At 62.3% G+C, this 14,051-nt stretch overlaps 1 protein-coding gene across 1 annotated transcript; it reads left to right on the forward strand.

The window, feature by feature from the left end:
- The first annotated feature begins 1,903 nt into the window (after nucleotides 1–1,903).
- On the forward strand, nucleotides 1,904–13,331 carry TBXA2R (thromboxane A2 receptor). Its single transcript, XM_004441313.2, has 3 exons — nucleotides 1,904–3,029; nucleotides 7,040–7,908; nucleotides 12,994–13,331. The coding sequence occupies exons 2-3, from the start codon at nucleotides 7,123–7,125 to the stop codon at nucleotides 13,237–13,239; spliced, it is 1,032 nt and encodes a 343-aa protein (XP_004441370.1). The 5' UTR covers nucleotides 1,904–3,029; nucleotides 7,040–7,122; the 3' UTR covers nucleotides 13,240–13,331.
- Nucleotides 13,332–14,051: the final 720 nt, after the last annotated feature.

Here is a 14,051-nt window from a genome sequence, read left to right on the forward strand (position 1 = left end):
GCAGCATTTGAACCTGGGTTTCTCTAACTTGGAGAATCCCACCTCCCAGGACCCCCCACTTCCCAGCCTCAGTTTCCCCACCTGCCCCCAGAGAGGTCTTCCCAGCTCCTCCGCGGGCATCAGGGGCCATCCCCCAGACTCACTGGGTGTGTGTTTAGCCAGGAGCCCCCAGTCTGGAGGGAGGCAGAGCCGGGTACAGACGCCCCCAGTGCAAGGAGTCAGGCCGGGGTTGGGGAGCGGCAGTGGGTCTGGGGAACCCCAGAAGGAACACTGAAGGCTCCCCAGAAGAGGGGTGCAGGGGCTGGGCCTGGAAGGACGGGGCTGCTGGGCAGAGGAGGCTAGGGCCAGCCTTGCAGGGGAGAAGGCAGCAGGTGCACCTGGGGTGGGGGCCAGGCAGGGCTGAATGCAGGCCCAGGAGCAGGACCCTCCCCTGGCACTGGGGAGCCATAGAGGGTGAGTGAGCGGGGCAGGGCTCACTCAAGCAGACGGAGGCACCGACCCCACCCAGCTGCCCCATGACCCCCACCCTAGCACCAGGTCCACTGGTGTCCCTTAGGCTGCCCCCACCCCCACCCCAGCCTCTGCATGCCCTTGGCTGTGTTAGAAGCTAAGAATAGACGCTCCCTGCCCAGCCCCCACCGGAAACCACAGCCCCGGGGGCACGTCCCCAGCCAGGCCTCTGTTCCCACCCTCAGCCGCCCCCCAGCTCAACCCTTCCCCAGCCTCCTGCGCTCCCACTGAGCGGGGCAGGGGATCGGAGGCCAGGAAACCTCCAGCCACCAGCCCGGGAGTTGGTGGGAGCCCAGAGCACATGTTCAAATGTCACCCACACCTGGCCTCGGCCACGTGGTTTCCTCCTCTGGGCCTCAGTTTCCCCATTTGTAAAATGAGCCCTTTGCCCCTGTGTTGCAGAGGCGTGGTGAGGCCAGAGTCAATGCAAGTCCAGTGCTCTTCCCTGACCCCTGTCCCAGAGGTTTCCCAGAAGGGACACTGTCCGTCTTATCTCGGGGCCGAGGAAGACGGAACGGAAGTCGCCCTCCATTGCTCTCCCCCCATCAGGAGAACCAGCCCCACATCCTCTTCCCACCACATCTGCCCGCCTTGCGATTCCCCAAGCCTCACACCCTCTCTTGCCTCCAGAGTCTCGCACATGTAATTTCTGCCGCTGCCATTTCTCTCAGAGCTGGGGAACTCCTACTCACCCCACAAAACCCCAGTGCTCACACCTTCTCCCCCAGCATGCCTTCCTGGCTCACCTCTGGGCTCCCCTAAGCCCTGTCACTTCCTCTGGCCCAGCCCTGACCGCAGGGAGCTGGACTGCCTGTGTCCTGCCCTGTCTTTCTCCAGCCTATGGCAACCCGGAGAGCAGGTCTGCTTTCCAGTTCTCCGTGGGAGCTCAGAATTGTCCCACCACACGGGCTGGGACACAGTTGCACTGGAGGAGGCTTAGAGGGTAGCAAGACCGCTGGAGAGATCAAGGCTTTACAGAGAAGGGGCCTTGGAGCCAGGGTTCTGCCAGATGCATAGGAGTTGGGGAGACTCCTTGCCAAGGAAGAGACATTCAGATTCAGGGGCTGGGGACTCAATGATGGAACGGGGGAGGGGCCGTCTGGAGGGACGCAGGGTGTGAGCAGCGCCCGGAAGGCCGGTGGGCGGGGAAGTTGGAGAAGGGGCTTCCGGACGTGGCCTAGGGGAGTTCAGGCCGGAGTTCATCCTCCTCCCTCGAAGCCTGGAGCCTGCACTCGTGTGCCCCTCCCAGGCCCGAAGGACTGCGCGGGGCGGGGTCCAGGCCACGCCAGCTAGTCCTGGCGCTGGAGGCCCGGGGACGCGGGGCCAGGCCCAAGTCGGCCCTCCGGCCCCAGCAGCCTCGAAGGCGACCCCAGGCCCGCGGGCCCTGCCCAGCGCCGAGGCCCGGGCGGCCACTCTCCTGCTCTCACGGCCTTGGGCTGGTGGGACCCGGCCGGAGCCCCGGTGAGCCCATCCCTGGCCTCGTCCTCAGTCGCTCCTGCGGTGGGGGCTCTGAGGTCCCTCCCCACCCCGCTCTGGGGACAGAGGGAGAGCTCGTCCCCGCCCCCACCCCACGGCAGGCGGCTCTGCTAGGGGCTTTCCTTCCTCGGCCAAGGCCACCTCCCGGCCTTTGTCCTCGCAGGACCCTCCCCCCGAGTGCTGTTCCCCACCGCCCTCCCGCCCACCTGCTCTCAGCAGGCTGCTCAGGAAGCTTCTGGCTGCAGAGTCTGGTCCCCCCTCCCCCGCAGACCCCTGCACCGCCCCCCCCCAGCCCTGGCAGGGGCTTCACACAGACCCTGCATTGATTAAGCACCTAATGTGTACCAGGCCCAATCCCGGCGGGTTCACCAGCTCGGAGCCCTGGGCCCCTGGGCCGGGGTCGGGGCGCCCTGGGGGGCTGACCCGCCCGGCCGGACCCCGCCCCGCCCCCTCGGGCCTTGGGTGCTGCCCGGAGGGGAATCACGCGGGCCGGCGGCGGGAGGGGGCCCGGCCAGCCCCCTACCCCCCAGCCCTCCCCACCCGGCCACCGCGCCCCTGTCCCTGCGGCCCGGGGTCGCCTCCCCCAGGAGCCCGCGCGGCCTCCCCGCGGGCCGGGGGGCGCCCACTGACCAGCATCAGCCGGGGCGGCCGAGGGGCGTGGCCAGCGCCGGGGGCGGGCTGATGAGACAGACGGACGGACGGAGGGAGCCGGAGAGAAGCGGACGCAGACAGACAGCGCGCGGTCGGCAGCGCGGACCCCCTCCAGGCCCCGAGGGGTCCTCGCGCCCCCCAACGGCCCCCTCCAGCCCGGGACCCCGCGCACCGGGGCATCGGGGCCGCCGCGCCCTCCGTCTGAGCCCCAGCGACGTGGCAGCGCCGGGTCCCCTGTGCGCACGCCCCCGCCGTGACTCAGTTTCCCCAGGGGCCCCGGGGCGCCCTGCGCCCCGCGCCCCCCTCCTCCCTTCGCCCTGCGACAGCGCGGCGACCCCAGCACAGGGACCCCAGCGCAGCCCATCGATCACCATCTCCATGCCCATCGCCAGGTAAGGATGCGCGGGCCAGCCGGAGGCGGGGCTGGGATCAGGCAGGTGTCCGGGGTGTTTCCTGCGGTGACCCACCCTGCTGTGGGTGTGTCACCCTGGGCGGTGACAGCGGCGGCCGCTGGGTGTCCTGGGGCGTTGATGAGACCGAGTCTGTGCCCAGAGTGTGGCGTTGTCCTGCTGCCCGCCCTGGGCCGTGGGTGCTGTGTCCCTTTGTGGGACGAGGAAGTGCACGTGTGTGGGTGTCCCTGGGTCTCTTCGGGGCCACTAGGGGTCCTCGAGGCCGCAGGGAGGGTGCTGAGGGGCTGGCGTGGCTGTGAGCGAGCGTGTCTGTGTGTGCTCACGCGATGGTGGCCCACGTCCGTGCCATCTCTGTGTGCATCATTAAAAACCAGCCGTGTGGCCTGGGGCCTGTTCCCTCATCTCACACCCGCCAGGCAGCCCTGAGTGGTGAGCCCTGGGAGGATGCCCATTAGACAGATGAGGAAACAGAGGTTCAGAGGGGACCACATGAGTCGAGGCCGAGGCTTGGCTCGAAGCGAGGCAGGCTGACTGTGGAGCCCCGCTCTGCACCCTCCGGGGTGGGGGCCCAGTTAGTGTCACAAACAGGAAAAGTTCCCGGAAATTGAGCCTTGTGGTGGGGGGAGGGGGCGGGCCTGGGGGCCAACCGTGTCCCTGCGTGTCTGTGTGTGTCTGCACAGGCCTCTGCAGCTGCATGAGGGCGTGGCGGGGGTCCCTACCCTTGGGCAGGCGGATCTGGTCCCTGCTGTCTCGTGCCAAAGGGCGTCATCATGGGTCACCAGGACTCAGCCAACGGGCCGAGGTCACACAGCGCATCAGGGCCCCTGAGCACCTGACCCCGTGAGCGCAGCCGGGGGCAGGAAGGGCACGCCAGGCAGGGCGCACAGCCGTGGCAAAGGCTCAGAGGCAGGAGCGAGCGGGGCCTGGGAAGGCCAGCCAGCAGGCGAACGGGTCTCCTTGTCACCCCATTTCACAGCAGGGGGAAACTGAGGCTCGGCAGAGTTGAACCCCAGCTTGGCAGTGGCAGACTGGGGACTCCAGGCCAGATTGTCTGAGGTGGTCGCGGCCCCTGGGGGACATGGTGGGCCCAGGGCGTGGGGACAGGCAGGCCGGGTGTGGGGCGTTGAGTGGGAGATGGCCGGCTCGCCGGAGGGGGAGGGGAGGTGGTGACGAGAGGGACCATCTGGCAGCGGAAGGGCCTGGCGCTTGCGAGCCAAAGCTCACATTCCATCGGGCGCCGGGCGTGGGGGGAGCCGGCCTGGTGCCTGCGCCTCCGGGCCTCGCCGAGCTGGGCCCACGGAGTGTCTGTCCTCCGGAAGGTAGCCAGGAGCCGGCACGGAGAGTTCTGGAACCCAGGACCCAGCCAGATTCCCGTGAATGTTCCGGACCCTCGGCCCCTTGGAATTCTCAACTCTTGAGGCCTTCTGAGTTCCAGAACTCGGAAGTTCATCGGAATTCCACAACCTTGGACCTTCAAATCCCCCGGCTCTCGGGCTGTGGATGCCTGGGTTTGTCCAGCAAATCCGGGGCGGGATTCTGGAGTCCGTCCTTCCCATGGGGCACAGAGAGGGAGATCGATCTCCCCAAGGGCCGCACAGCGCTGCTCTGGACCTCGGGCGGGGATGAGGACTGTCCCCCGGCCAGTGTGGCGGGGGGAGCGAGGCCCTGCCCGGTGTCCCCACTGGCCCGTCAGCCTGGGAACTTGAGCCGGCCGCTTTTACCTGAGCCCGTGGGGGGCCTGGAAACCGCAGGCTGTGGCCAGAGGGAGGCGTGCCAGTTTCTAGTCTCCCCCAGGCCAAGGGCTCTGGGTCACAGATAAGGATGGGTGCCAAGAGGACCGTGAGACCCAGGAAGGGCTGACAGTCACTTGGGGCTGAGGCCGGGGCAGTGGCCGCAGTGGCAGCCCGAGTCCCCAGGAATGTTCAGAAGGAACGCATGTGAGCTCTCGAGGGAGGAAGCGTCCGTCTGAGGAGGAATCCAAGTGCGGCCAAATCTGAGACGGCAAAGGGCGCGCCCCGCCCTGGAGTGGAGGCTAAGATCGCCGGTCCCCGTGGAAAGCCCCCACCCAGCCCAACCCACCTCTCCAGGCCTCAGTTTCCCCCCTCCAGGCCCCGCCTCCCCCCACTGGTGGTGGCCTGGGAGGGAAGGTCGGGACGCCTGTTGGGAGCCGGGTAATTTATGAGACTTGATAAGGAGTCGCCGAGTGGAAGGGCTGGGCTGAGGTCAATTAACAAGATGTGTCGAGAAGGCCACTGGTCACCCACTGGACACATTCTTGTCACAGGCCCCCTGGGGGCCAGCTGCGACGTGCTGGTCCCTGTTCTCGGATTAACCCATTCCATCAGCAGCCCCATGTTACAGGAAGGGAAACTGAGGCTCAGAGCGGGGACGTAACGGGCCCAAAGTCAACGAGAGGGTCCGTGGCAAAGCCAGGATTGGAATCCGATCTGACCGCCTATTTAGAAACTTCTGTTCCTTCTTAAAGAAAGTTGCAGCCATCGCGACCTTCCACGCCCCCCTCCACCAGCCTCCACCAGGCGGGCGGCTTTCGAATCCCTTACACACATCTCTGTGTAGGCGGGCCTGAGTTTAAATCTCAGATCCGTTGCCGCCGGGCTGTGTGGCCTCAGATAAGTGGTTTAACCTCTCTGTGCCTCGGTTTCCCCCCTCTGCAGAACGGGGATCACGATAGGGCCTCTGTGAGCTGTAGCTGCCCGGCCCCTCGCATCTCCCACGGTGGGCCCGCCTCCCCACCTTTGCCCACTCTGGTCCCCCGCCTGGTGCCCCCTCACGGCTGACACGGGGGGCTCGTGTGTCCCCAGAGTGGGAGGCCAGGGACCCGGGGCGGCCTGTGTCCTACCCGGTGTGTCATTTTGGGGAATCGGGGGCTGTTTTGAATGCTGTCTTATCTCGACTCCACGGCCCCACGTCTGGCTGAGCTGTCCACACCCGCGGCCGCCCCCCCTCATGCCGCGTAACGTGCCCCTCTGCTGCCGTTTATAGCCCGTCCCGGGGGACCCCGTCGCTCCAGATGAGCTGTTTTCTGTTCCCACAGTGGGACTGGATTTCTGGGTTTGTTTCTTAGTATAAATGCGGTGCCACAAAGCGAGAAAAACAGATTCCAACAGGTGCGACAAAGGCTCCCCCAAAACACCCTCGGGGTCGGGGCTCCCCAAAACACGTTCACGAGAAATCGTGACCCCCGGGGCCCGCCTCGGCCTCTGGCTGCCAGCCAGCGCCCTGCCCGCCCTGGACACGGCCGAAATCGGTCCTGGATCCTGCAGTCCACAGGGGACTCGGATGGGTGACCAGGGGACAAGAGAGTTCAGAGAGAGGAAAAAATCATTTGCCTGGGATCACACAGTGGGCACCGGCGCTGGCGTTCAAACCCAGGGCTTCTCGGCCCTTCTCGCCGACCCAGCAAATACTAATGGGTGTCCTCCAGGGGTCCCAGAGGACACAGAACGGGTCCTCCTCCTTGAGGGTCACTGAATCTGGGCAGAAAGTCAGAGTGGGGGCCGGCCCCGTGGCTTAGCGGTTAGGTGCGTGCGCTCCGCTGCTGGCGGCCCGGGTTCGGATCCCGGGCGCGCACCGATGCACCGCTTCTCTGGCCATGCTGAGGCCACGTCCCACATGCAGCAACTAGAAGGATGTGCAGCTATGACATACAACTATCTACTGGGGCTTTGGGGGAAAAAAAAAAGAGGAGGATTGGCAATAGATGTTAGCTCAGAGCCAGTCTTCCTCAGCAAAAAGAGGAGGATTAGCACGGATGTTAGCTCAGGGCTGATCTTCCTCACAAAAAAAAAAAAAAGAAAGAAAGTCAGAGTGGTAGTAACACTTCCTGAGTGAGAAGTGAGAGAAGTCAGGAAAGGCTTCCTCAAGGAGGGGGTATTTGAGCTGGGGCATTGAAGGTTGCATAGGAGTTCACCAGGACCACCCAGATTAAGATGCAGAACGAATCACCGGCAATTCTCTCTGCCTTGCCCCAGGTGCGCCTGAGCCAATGCCCGCCTGCCCTGCCTGCAGCCTCAGCCCAATGGCGTGGTGACCCTCCCTGCCCCGCTCTGGCACCATGTGGGCCAACGGCAGCTCCCTGGGGCCCTGCTTCCGGCCCATGAACATCACGCTGGAGGAGCGGCGCCTGATCGCCTCCCCCTGGTTCGCGGCCTCCTTCTGCCTGGTGGGCCTGGCCTCCAACCTGCTGGCCCTGAGCGTGCTGCGGGGCTCGCGGCCGAGCGGCATGTCCCCCCGGTCCTCTTTCCTCACCTTCCTCTGCGGCCTGGTCCTCACCGACTTCGCGGGGCTGCTGATCACCGGTGCCATCGTGGTGTCCCAGCACGTGGTCCTCTTCGACTGGCAGGCCGTGGACCCCGGCTGCCACCTCTGCCACTTCATGGGTGTCATCATGGTCTTCTTCGGCCTGAGCCCGCTGCTGCTGGGGGCCACTATGGCCTCGGAGCGTTTTCTAGGCATCACCCGGCCCTTCTCGCGCCCGGCGGCCGCCTCGCCGCGCCGCGCCTGGGTCACGGTGGCGCTGGTGTGGGCGGCGGCGCTGGCGCTGGGCCTGCTGCCCGTGCTGGGCCTGGGCCGCTACACCGTGCAGTACCCCAGCTCCTGGTGCTTCCTCACGCTGGGCGCCGAGCCGGGCGACGTGGCCTTCGGCCTGCTCTTCGCCCTCCTGGGCGGCCTCTCGGTGGGCCTGTCGTTTCTGCTCAACACCGTCAGCGTGGCCACGCTGTGCCACGTCTACCACGGGCAGGAGGCCGCCCAGCAGCGCCCGCGGGACTCTGAGGTCGAGATGATGGCCCAGCTCCTGGGCATCATGGTCGTCGCCAGTATCTGCTGGATGCCGCTGCTGGTGAGTGGCCGGCGGCGGGGGGGGGCGCTGCTGGGGACTCCCAACACACTCGGTGCCCAAGCCCCAGTTCCTTCAGACTGGCTTTAAATCCTCAGCCTCTCGTCCGCCCGAGGAAAGGTGGGCACGTGCCCCAGGGTTCATGTGTCCTTCTTGAGGACCTCAGGAGGAAGGCACAGATGACCCCAGAACTGGGGGCAGGACAGGGGCAGAAGCAGCATCCTGGGAGTATCAGAGAAGGCTTTCCAGAGGTGGGGCGTGGGAGCTGGGGCTTTGAAGGATGCATAGGAGTTTACCTGCTCCACTAAACTGGGGAAGGCATTCTGGGCAGAATCACTGAATCTTCAAACATTTTCTGAGTCTACTTTGTTCCCAGTTCTGGGCTGAACCCCAGCCCTGCCCAGATTTGCCCCGAGTCAGGGAGGCTTGCCTGAAGTCCATCCACTGATCGGTGTTGTTGACCCATTTGGGATGGTTATTTTCTCATTTCTGATGGAGTCGGACAAGTCTGGTGTCAGACACTTGGTTTCCAACCCATTTCCCACAAGGACTTGCTGTGTGGCTCTGGTGACAGGCTTGCCTCCTCCACCTCAGTCTCCACTGATTATGGGGATTCGGACTGCAAGGATGAAATGAACTCATTCATTCGTTTGTTCCTTCCACAAACGTTTGTTGAGTGACTGCTGGATCCCGGGCTCTGGTCTGGGCACTGAGGACACAGCAGCAGGAAATAAAGTGACAAAATTTCTTCCTCCCTGGACCCATAGGCGGTGGGGAAGACAGACAATCAACACGGCGTATAAATGCGTGGCGGGGTTGATACTGGAAGTGATAACAGCTGAGACAAAACTGAACCCGTGGGTGGGGCAGGTGGCAAATTTCTTGTAGCTTTTCTCGTTTGTTTGGCTCAAAATGTTTTTGCCTGTGTAAAGGGTTGGAGGAAAAAATCGAAAGAAGCCTCGTAATTTGTGACACGTGAAAATGACATGAAATTCAAATTTCGTGGTCCAAAAATAAAGTCTTGTTGGAACGCAGCCACACCCACTCATTTCCGTTAGCTTTCACGCTACAGCGGCAGAGCTGGGTGGTGGTGACAGAGACTGTGTTTCAAATGTTGACTCTATGGCCCTTCCAGGAAGTTCGCCACCAAAGGGGACTCGGGAAATGTTTCATGACTCAGCGATTCTATCTAGGATGATTTCCCGGTGTTTATTGAGCAGTGAAACTCCTATTCGTGCTTCAAAGCCCCAGCTCCAATGGTTCAGAGCAGGGCAGGGCCCATTCTGGGTGCTCCCAGAGACTGGGGGCCGGAGGAGGGAGGAGGAGGAGGCGGGGTGGAGAGGTGACACTTGAGCAAAGACCCAGAGGAGGTGACGGAGTGAACTGAGTGGAGATCTGGGGGGAAGTGTTCCAGGCAGAGGGCACAGCCTGTGCAAAGGCCCTCAGGCAGGACCGGGCCTGGCATGTTGGAGGAACAGCGAGGAGGCCCATGTGGCTGGAGCAGAGGGAGCAAGGGGGAGAGGGAGGAGGGAGGGAGGGAGGGGACGGGGCAGGTCGTGCAGGGCCTGGGGGGCCGCAGGGAGGACTTGGGCTTCTCCCCCGAGGGAGGGGGGAGCCCTGGAGGGCTGTGGGCAGAGGAGGGAGGACCTGACTCAGGGGCTCACGGGCGCCCTCTGGCTGCTGCCCAATAAATAATAATGATAACAATAATAATAAGGGAATAGAGAAGCGTCATGGGCTCTATGAGACCAGGCCTGGGAGGGACGGCCCAGGGACAGGACAGGAGCACATTTCTGAGCCAGAAGCACCAGCCCGGAGCTGCGACTCTCCTGGGAACTTCCCCCCTCGCCAGGCACAGGTTCCTCGCAGGCTCCCTGCTTCCCTCCCTGGTTGAGATGCACACACCGGTCACCTTGCAAGGACCCTGACCCCCAAGAGACCCCGAAGGCCCACACCGCGTACACGCTGCCCAGACGCCTCCTCCTCCCTCCTCCGGCCTCCAGGCTCTGGGAACACCAGACTGGGCCCTGCCTGCTCTGAACCACTGGAGCTGGGGCTTTGAAGGACGAATAGGAGTTTACTTGCTAGACCAAAACAGGGAAGTCATCCTAAGTAGACGGTTCCTGAGCCCCCTTTGTGGGCAAACGTTTTCATAAAGGGCCATAGAGGAAACATTTTTAACACGGTCTCTGTCACCACCACTCAGCTCGGCCGTCATAGCTCGAAAGCAGCCACAGATGACCCAGAAACAAGTGGGCCTGGCTGTGTGCCAATGGGACTTGACTTACGGATGCAGAAATTTGAATTTTGTGTCATTTTCACGTGTCATAATATGATCCTTTCTAGTTTTCTCTCACCATTTAAAAATATTCTTAGCAAAACGACAAAACAAAAAAAGCTAAAATACACAAAACAAAAACGGGTGGCAGTCCAGATTCGGCCCATGGGCCCACTCCTGCTCTAAACACTCTCATGGCTCCCTATCGCCCCGGAAGAAAGGCCCATGACACTCCCTTCAGACTCGCCGGGGACACTACGTCCGTCCTCTAGTGACCGACCCCCGGGCCGGGTCAGGCGGCCCCTCTGGGCTCCCACGGTGCCCACGCGTCCTCCGTCGTGCTCTGTGACCCCCAGCCAACGCTGTCACCTGTCCCGACTGCCCTGTGAGCCTCTGTGGGTGGGACCTGGGTCTCTTGGCCACTGCAGTGTCCCCAGCACGTAGTAGGGGCTCAGGGAACAATTTTAATATAACAATTTTAATACTATATGAATTATAATTATATTTAAGGTAATATAAATTTTAAGTACAATTATAAAATATAATACACATTATAATTAATTATTATATTGTGATTGTATTATGACTAATAGTTCATAATTATATCAATTATTATATAATATGTAATCACATTACATAGTTATTATATAATATGTAATCACATTATGTGTTATATAATTGTTAAATACTATATAATATATATGACTATAATCATGTACTATTAATTAATACTTAATAATTATATCAATTATTATATAATACAAAGTTACATAATTATAAGTATATAATTACATAGATAATTGTTAAATACTATATAACATATAACTATAACTATATATTATTATAGTTATAATTAACTATATATTTATTAGATAATTAATTATATTATATAATAATTTGTAAATAACATAGTATATTGCATATTATGTAATATTAAAAACCCAATATTTAAGAAATATATTAAAACAATTTAATATAAAATTATTTAATATAAAATTTCTAAACATTTTTATAAAATATAATTTTAGTATAATATGAAATTATTTAAATCAAATATGTAATATCAAAATTAAATTATTTGATCACAATTTTATACTATAATTTTATAACGTTATAGCATACAATTTTTATGAAACGTAAACTGTTCACTAGAGTAGTAAGGCTGGCAGTCACAGCAATTGCGCCTGAGCGCCGTGTTTACTGTGCCCGGGAGGAGCAGGAAGAGGGCGCTGTTTATCGGCCACATCAGCTGAAGCTCAGAGAGGTCAGGCAGCTCTCCCCAGGTCACACAGCAAAGCAGGGGCAGAACGGGCTCTGGATCTCAGGGGCCGGGGCAGGTGGGGTGGGGGGACAGGTGCGGGGGAGGCGGGGGCGAGGGGAACTGAGGTGGGGGACAGGGGCAGGTGCGGGGGTCAGGTGCCGGGAGACAGGTGCAGGGGGTCAAGTGTGGGAGGGACAGCTGCGGGGAACAGGTGCTGGGGGTACAGGTGTGCGGGGACAGGTGCGGGGGCAGGTGCAGTGTCGGGTCAGGTGCGGGGGACAGGTGCTGCGGGACGGGTGCTGGGGGTCAGGTGCGGGGGCCAGGTGTGGGGGGGCAGGGGCGGGGAACAGGTGCAGGGGAACAGGTGGGGGGCAGGTGCGGGGGACAGGTGCAGAGGGGCACCGCGTGCGGGGTAGGTGCGGTGGGGACAGGTGCGGGGACAGGTGCCGTGTGGGGCAGGTGCGCGGGGCTCAGGCGCGGCGAGGGCAGGTGCGGGGGCACAGGTGCTGGGGGACAGGCGCGGTGTGGATCAGGTGCGCGGGGGCAGGTGCGGTGTGGGGCAGGTGCTGGGGGCAGGTGCGGGGGACAGGTGCTGTGTGGGGCAGATGCGGGAGGGGCAGGTGCGGGGGGCAGGTGCGAGGAGGGCAGGTGCGGTGTGGGGCAGGTGCGGGGGACAGGTGCGGTGTGGGGTCAGGTGCGTGGGGGCAGGTGCGTGGGGCAAGTCTTGAGGGGACAGGTGCGGTGTGGGGTCAGGTGCGTGGGGGCAAGTGCAGGGGGCAGGTGCGGTGTGGGGTCAGGTGCGTGGGGGCAGGTGCGGTGGAGGTGGGGGCAGGTGCGGTGTGGGGTCAGGTGCGTGGGGGCAGGTGCGGTGGAGGTGGGGGCAGGTGCGGTGTGGGGTCAGGTGCGTGGGGGCAGGTGCGTGGGGCAAGTGCAGGGGGCAGGTGCGGTGTGGGGTCAGGTGCGTGGGGGCAGGTGCGTGGGGGCAGGTGCGGTGGAGGTGGGGGCAGGTGCGGTGTGGGGTCAGGTGCGTGGGGGCAGGTGCGGTGGAGGTGGGGGCAGGTGCGGTGTGGGGTCAGGTGCGTGGGGGCAGGTGCGTGGGGCAAGTGCAGGGGGCAGGTGCGGTGTGGGGTCAGGTGCGTGGGGGCAGGTGCGTGGGGGCAGGTGCGGTGGAGGTGGGGGCAGGTGCGGTGTGGGGTCAGGTGCGTGGGGGCAGGTGCGGTGGAGGTGGGGGCAGGTGCGGTGTGGGGTCAGGTGCGTGGAGGGCAGGTGCGTGGGGCAAGTGCAGGGGGCAGCTGCGGTGTGGGGTCAGGTGCGTGGGGGCAGGTGCGGTGGAGGTGGGGGGCAGGTGCGTGGGGGGCAGGTGCGTGGGGCAAGTGCAGGGGGGCAGCTGCGGTGTGGGGTCAGGTGCGTGGGGGGCAGGCGCGTGGGGGGCAGGTGCGGTGGAGGTGGGGGGCAGGTGCGGTGTGGGGGCAGGTGCGGGGGCACAGGTGCAGAGGGGGCAGCGCGTGGGGGCCAGGGCTGGCCCCGGCTGACGGCTCTGACCCCGCAGGTCTTCATCGCGCAGACGGTGCTGCGGAGCCCGCCGGCCATGAGCCCGACCGGGCAGCTGGCGCGGGCCACGGAGCGGCAGCTGCTCATCTACCTGCGCGTGGCCACCTGGAACCAGATCCTGGACCCCTGGGTGTACATCCTGTTCCGGCGGGCGGTCCTCCGGCGCCTCCACCCCCGCCTCAGCACCCGGGCCAGGTCGCTGTCCCTGCAGCCCCAGCTCTCCCGCAGGCCCACCAGGCATTAGGCGTGGGCGGACCCCAGCGGCGGCTCTGGAAGGACAGCCGGACGGAGCGCGCTGCCCGCGTGTCCCCCTTGACCCTCCTCACGTCACGTCGCCCGTCCTGCAGTTCCAGGAGCCCAGGGTGCGGGATGGACAAAGTGTGCAGGGTTGGGGGCTGCCTGCCCACCCGCCCTGGGGACCCTCAACTCCTCCCTGGTCCCCTTTTCCAAACCTCCCCACTCTGAGTCCCCTCCCCGCCCCAGGGCAGACGGTGGGCGTGCTGGGAGAGTGTCTGCAGGAAATTAGACTGGCGAGCCTCTCCTTCCAGAAATCCTCAGAAATGGGGGGCTCTGACCGCTGAACATGACCTGCTTACTGGGGTACAGCTGATATCCTTTGACCCCCCCCAGCCCGAGAAGGCTCTGTCTAGAAAAGATTGAATGTGAACAGGCGGGACACCCCCTCTCTTGACAAAATATAGCTCCAGCCTGGCTTCATTGTCCTTCGGGTCCGGAAGTCGTCAATCATCGTACATCCTTGAAGTTTCCTGCATCCGGTTGCTAAGCAACCGCATCCGGGGAGAGCAGGACCGGGGCGGTGGGGAGGGGCCAAGAGGACGGGCGGGGTTCTGGCTCCTCCCCCGCCTCGGGTATTGAGTCTTTACAGGGGGGCGCTCGGTAAAGACCGATCCAGTGGACGAACGACCGAGCACATGCACAATGAGCACTTCACGAAGAGCCTGGCACACAGTAGGCGCTTAAGAAGCATCCGGTGTTGTCATGGCAACCATGGCAGCCCCCCCCACCAGACTCTCATGCCCCCCCCTTCCTCTGCTC

Source organism: Ceratotherium simum, chromosome 39 (assembly GCF_057802395.1).
Source record: "Ceratotherium simum simum isolate JZ-2026a chromosome 39, ASM5780239v1, whole genome shotgun sequence".
NCBI lineage: Eukaryota > Metazoa > Chordata > Mammalia > Perissodactyla > Rhinocerotidae > Ceratotherium > Ceratotherium simum.